Below are 6,273 nucleotides of genomic sequence, written 5' to 3'. Positions count from 1 at the left end.
GACATGCCATACTCCCCCGACATCGCTACCGACTCCGGCCTCTCCCAGTCCTTCGGGTTTGAACTGGAATACGACGACCTTGATGAGGGATTGGTCATCGTTCGGTTTGGAATGAGGCTGCCCACGATTTTGACAGTTGGTCCCGCATGGCTGATTGCCTCCTAGCGGGCTAATATGTTTAAAAAACCATATATATAAAGTGACAGATGTCGATTGAGTTCCATGAAAAGGTTCGCGGACGCCATTGCGTTGTTGCCATGAGTGATAGAGGTAGGTAAGAGATCCATGTCGTAGAAAACCGAAAGAAGCCTGAAAGTTATGGCAACGGTTTAGACCCACGAGAACGAACACATGGGGTACCGCCATGAACTTCTCTGTGAGTCGACCTCGCCAATGATGCCATGAGGCCCGATCATATTTTCACCGGATTCCCGGAGTTCCATTTCAAGGGCTGATGTGGGAGGTTGAGAAGGAATTCACGGAAGGGTGTCAATCAGACCTGTAAATACGTCCATGGCCCATTATTATCCTATGGATAGGAAGAAGAAAACAAAATCCTGAGGCTCTTCAAGCGTATATGTCTTAACTTAGTCCAGAGCTCATTGGATAGAATGAATGAATTTCTCCCGAACGCTTCGCTCACTTGCCCCTTGCAGAAACAATTGAGTTTGATGTTTCCAAAGCTTGGAGATGTTTGGCCCAGATCCATGGATGTTTTTGGTTCCGGAGATGCAACATCGGCTCTGTTCTTGCTTTTATTCTATCATTTTTTATTAGTTATTCACGGAGGTATCTTTTTCGGAGTTGAGGCTATGGTTAATTTTTACCTGTCTGCGTATTTCCACGCACAACAACCCGCTTCCTTACCAAGACTACGCTGGAGTTTGTCCTATATTTACATCCACTTATATCTACATTATATTATATTTTATTTATTTTCACGTCTCAGACCCTCACTCTCTAACTAACCTTAATCTTCATGTTAGCTTGGGGGAGAAAAGTTTGATTGTAGTTCAAAGAGACGCGCGGAACTACCATATCCAGTGTTTGCCGGAGCTCTCCAGGGAGAAAATGTGCAGCCGTCCAAGCTCGCGTCTACCAGATTCATGCAAGCTCGGTTGTCCAGAGGGTCTGTGTGCTCTCACAAGTCATGACAGAGGAAGCCAACAGTAATTCCGCTACGAGAATTCATATTCGCTGCTCCGTGGTCCAGGCATGAGAACTTGAGCGGTTGGGCTGAATTCCATCAACCTTCATGATCATCACAACAAGGCCCTCCGTACGCTGGAAGAAACGGCATTGATTGGGATAGGCCTTGGCACGAATTCCCCATATTTCGGCCAATGGTTCAGCGCGAGATTCCTTGCAACCAGACGCAGAGCAGAGTGGTGTGCATGCCCGGCAGAGTTGCTCATGCGCCACAGTTGTGAAGCACTGGGCTCTTGGAAACCCTGCGCCTGTGCTTGTTCGAAAAAAGTCGAATATGATGAAGCAGCAGCAGAAGGAGAGGAATCTCAGTCTCTCGCGAATGGCGTGCCCTAGTACAAAAGCGCTCTAGTTTTACAGCCTCTCGCAAGTTGAAGCGATATGGGAATGTTATTCCAGACCAACCACGCTTCTCGAGTGACTGGGGCGGATGTAACTTCAGAGCTGCTCACCCGATGCTACAAGATAGTGTCGGTGTCAGAAAATTATAGGTCGATTGTTTGAGCCTCGTGTGGTATGGGACTGCTATTGGCTCCCCGACCTCGTGCAGAGGCAAAAATAAAAAAAATTTGAACGATGTAAATAAAAGCAACTTCGGGCTTTGCGAGTGTGTATACGAGGTCATGGCTGGCCTAACAAGCAGCGACTCCTCCGGCGACGCTTTGGGGATGGCGCCTTTGACGGTGGAGTGAGACCGAAGCAACAACTCTCGCAAACGCTGCTGGCGAGAGGCCTGGTGGTGGGAATTTTCTGGCTGCGGCTGCTCCACTTTACTGCCGTCCTTCCCCCGCTCCGCTGTCTGTTAGTTGGGCGAGGAGAAATCCCAAAGGGCTCCAGTCTGGACGCCATTTTAATTTAGTCTGAACTCTCGAGGAATACCGTACGCTGCGTACGTCAGAGTAGTTCATTGTGCCAACTTGTGGGATTGGTGGCACTTAATGCATCTAACTTTTGTACGGCGTATGTTTACCGCGAACAAACCCTCATAAACCGTATCTAGGAGACCAAGGAGCTGCTGGAATAGGACAATGGATGCCGCATAATCCAGTTGCAGGTTCATTATCTGCATCTGATATGCTTGGCTTTGATTCTCGGTGCTTGAGCCCCGGAAGCCTGTTCAGTCAATCGCTCGGTATGAAGCTGCCACAAATATTACCATACAGAACATTGGGGGCAGTTTTCATTGGCAAAGTTAATGCAAGGCCAGGCGAAACACTAAGGATGGTTGTGCGCTCTCACATGTCCGGGGACAGCATAAGGGCCAACTCGCTGCTGGGGTCGTGAATGGCCGTCCCGATCTCCGCGACGTTAGCAGTCGAAAGCCTGCCGCACTAAGGTTTATGCAGTAAGCGGACGGGATGATCAAGCTGATTCCCAGCCTGGACTCAGCGGCTAAAGCAAGATTGGCCAATTCGGTGCTCTTCCTCAAGGAAAGGCCTGTCAAGGAGTCGAGCGAGGAGGTCTGGCTCTCCCGCATCTTCTGGTGCCCATATATACGATGGTTCCCAAGTTTGTGCAAGCCTACAAAACAAGTATCTCTTCACAATTTGCTGGTACACACAGAATCTCACGAAATATTTTATTTGATTACTTTTTTTCCCCTACACTTGGCAATTTGTTTTTGCTTATTGCTTCCTTGGTTTTTCGAGAAGCGGGCAAAAATGGCACTCCAAACTGAGACAATCTTGCAGCCCTCTGCACCAAATCCTGGGGTTATCGATATTGATGTAGGACTCCCTATCGAAGTTCCTGGATTCTCTCCCTCGCTCTCTCTCTCTCTTTCTTGTTTTGTTTATTTCATCTTTAGACTTTTATAGAACTGATAACAGAAGCAGACAGACTTCGCGGACACGGATGGCGACTCAGTCAACAGCATTGGCGGCGGATCGTCGTTTGGAACCTCGCTCTCCTCCTCAATCCTAGAATATAGATACGGTGGGCGCCCATCCCAAAAAGACTAGTAGCAGCTGTGCTTATTGCCGGATCGAATGTTCGTGCTAATGCCTTTTCTATCTCGGGAAAGAAAATGGAAGAAGATATCATGGATACAGGAACGGTTCTTACATGTTACCAAATGACGAGGCCGAACAGGAACGACTCGAGTTACATCACCACATTTTCCGCCTCGTACTAGGTGGTCGCCTCTTCCGAGCACCCATTACCGCCAAGCCGAAGAGAGTGCTGGATTTTGGGACGGCAACGGGTGCATGGGCCATGGACTTTGCTGACGAGTTCCAATCCGCCACCGTCATCGGCAATGATCTGAGCCCCATTCAACCATCTTGGGTACCTCCCAATTGCAAGTTTTATGTCGATGATGTTGAAAGCGAATGGGTGTATACACCAAACGAGGCATTTGATTTTATCCACGCGCGGGGGATGGGCGGGAGCATAAAGGACTGGAACATGCTGTATAACCGTGCACTCCAGCACCTGAAGCCTGGCGGCTGGATCGAGATGCAAGAGTACGAAGCGTGGGTTTCCTCCGATGATGACCCCACGCTTAAGAAGTGTCCCAATACTGCCCGCTGGCTAGCCCTGCTAGACGAAGCGAGTGTAAAATTTGGAAAACGCATGAATGTTGCTCGCGAACAGAAGCAGCATTTGATTGACGCCGGTTTCAAGGATGTTCGGGATGATGTATACAAGGTATCATTTCTCATATCAGTTGATGTTTCTCTCTTTCTCTTTCTTCCCTTTTTAATTTCCTTTTTATTCTGTGTTCCATGAAAACTAACATGGATCCTCCGAGTAGGTCCCAATGGGCACATGGCCCTAAGATCCCAAACTCAGAGGAGATGGGCGCATCCCAGATGGAACACATGTGCAAGTGGTATTGGATTCATTCAGCCTGCCCCTCTTCACTGGGATCTTGGGCTGGAAAATGGACGAAACCCAACTCTTGTGCAATGCAGTACGAAAGGAATTCCGGGACCCCAAAACCCATCTCTTGACTACTTTCCACTTCGTGTATGGACAGCGCCCGACATCGTAAAAGTTATCAGGCGATAGGAAGGGGATTAGGCATGCGGGAAGCTGCCCGCCCCGGGGGGGGGGGGGGGTGGGAAACGAAATTTTTGGGGTCAATAATGTACTATTTATTACTTCTTCCCCAACTTTCCGCTATGTTGGTCCTTTGAAGTGCGGAATACAGCGCCAATATCATACCGCGGTATTTTGCTTCTTTGATCATGATGGAACAACAGTGATGACCATTTGGGTTAGCGGGAGGGATATTTGAGCTCTGCTTTAGCACCAGAGATTGTTCATGACCGTGCTGCTATTTTTTCATGGATAATAATACCTAAGGTATATTTCGTGTACCTGTTACTTGGGGAACTGGGCATGTTTCACTCCTTGGGCTGTTGTGGTGGTGCCTTTGGGCGGTCCTTCACACCACTGCCGCGCCCCGTACGCATTGGAGTCTCGGTATCGTTGTGGGTTATTGTTTGTTATTGTCGTGTTCTGCTCTTCGACATGGTCTCGACATTTCCATCATACCAATCTTTTTAATATTGTTTTAAGTTTGTCTTTTTCTTTGCCTTTTTCTTTCCTTTTCGGCTACCAGCATACCTATAAACATACATACATGAGCATTATAGCAGGAAATGCCAGCCTCGACTCTTTACTTTTCCTCTCCTTTCTAACTTTATCCATTCGGAATCGGATAAGTGAAAAATTATTTCCGTGTCTGTTGCGGTAACCATATTATGATTTGAATTTTCGGTAGTGGTATCCGTATCGATCGTAAATGTTCGCAATATGATATACTTTTTATGTGCTTGGTTGATCATTAACAACTGCCATCAGTCAACATTGGGTCTGTGGGTTTGATTCCTGGCGATATTGAACATCGTTATTCTAGAATGAGGGCCTGAACCATGGATATAGCTCTTACCCCGCAGTAGGTATTGATTAAATCACATTCTATTGAGGTGGTGAGTTGAGAACCTTGGGAGTTTAATCCATTATCCCTTCCGAGGCACAATTCAATTAGTGTAGTAACTACTCCGTAAGCTGGTATGTAGTTCAGAAGTACCAACCAATAATTTCTATATTAAATTCTATGTGATCTGATTTGTAGATACGATCCACTATCTCATATTTTCTGCTTCTGCAATTTTGGAACCTTATTATCATAATGCAGTCGATAAGCAAGTGAGATATAGATAAATAGACAGCGAGTACCACTTTGTACCACCACACCAAAATTTGTATATGATGTTGCTTTCTCAAGTTTGTAGTGTTTGTTTTATAAAGTAACATCACATACAAATTTTGGTGTGGTGGTGCAAGGTGGTACTCTCTTATCAACTATGTTAATCCATCCAGATCTGAATCATAATTGAATTTATCTGCCATCCACTCAAACTTATGCCTGGTGTCAGTACAAAAGAAGGAGAACAGAGAGGAATAAGGACAGAGCTTCAAGAACGAGATCTGGTTGTGCTGTATGTAATAATATTCCCCTCTGTTTGAAGAGCCAGTGTTGGCCGAAGGTTCCATTCTATATCTTAATTAGGGCTAGATCAAATAACCCGATTACATAGAGTAATATATAAAACATGTTAATAGTTACAGCCAATCTCTTAAAATCCATTCGCGTTTTTGCAATACTAATGTACACATAAAAAACGTCGCTAATTGTGAGGCTAGACGAAGGGATAGAGGAACTTAAAACCAGATAGCGTTTTCTTTAGAGTTTATAGCATCTAATGCCAGCTAAGCCGTAAGTATCAAAATGGATTTGATAACAAAGTTGACAACAACTTGTAAAATTATAAATATTGAAAATGTTGATGTGCGAACAAGCCTTTAAAGTTCGCTTCGATAGTAGTTATATTGATTGAAATTTGAATTGGATATAATTTCACTATTAAATATTAAAAAGCCAACTAGTTCTACAGTTGTATTTTAGTTAGAGTAGCCGCTGGAACTATGAATTACACATTTGGTTTAGTTTGGTTTAGTCCCAGTTCATTTCTTGACATGACATGAAATGAATTATGGATTAGAATGGAAGGGTAAAGTGACTGACTATTTAAAAAATAAGAATATAATTTAATG

The 6,273-nt window shown here is 45.2% G+C and overlaps 2 protein-coding genes across 2 annotated transcripts in view; one reads left to right on the top strand and one right to left on the bottom strand.

The window, feature by feature from the left end:
• Positions 1 to 981, bottom strand: part of HCAG_08531 (predicted protein) — a gene marked incomplete at both ends in the record, with an annotated part of 2,067 nt that extends 1,086 nt beyond the window's left edge. Inside the window, 3 exons of the mRNA XM_001536699.1 lie at positions 13 to 161; positions 644 to 760; positions 970 to 981. Coding sequence (XP_001536749.1) covers positions 13 to 161; positions 644 to 760; positions 970 to 981 — 278 coding nt within the window. The remainder of the gene's footprint in view (positions 1 to 12; positions 162 to 643; positions 761 to 969) is intronic.
• A 1,886-nt stretch (positions 982 to 2,867) lies between these two features.
• Positions 2,868 to 3,985, top strand: HCAG_08530 (hypothetical protein; the record flags this gene model as incomplete). Its single annotated transcript, XM_001536698.1, has 4 exons — positions 2,868 to 2,933; positions 3,036 to 3,141; positions 3,230 to 3,855; positions 3,962 to 3,985. 4 exons carry the CDS (start codon positions 2,868 to 2,870, stop codon positions 3,983 to 3,985), a joined length of 822 nt encoding a protein of 273 aa, XP_001536748.1.
• Between the last annotated feature and the right edge of the window lie 2,288 nt (positions 3,986 to 6,273).

The sequence above is a fragment of the Histoplasma capsulatum genome, genomic scaffold (genome assembly GCF_000149585.1).
Source record: "Histoplasma capsulatum NAm1 scaffold_11 genomic scaffold, whole genome shotgun sequence".
Taxonomy (NCBI): Eukaryota; Fungi; Ascomycota; class Eurotiomycetes; order Onygenales; family Ajellomycetaceae; genus Histoplasma; species Histoplasma mississippiense.
The sequence above is the reverse complement of the archived record's forward strand: the minus strand, read 5'-3'. Positions and strand labels throughout refer to the sequence as shown.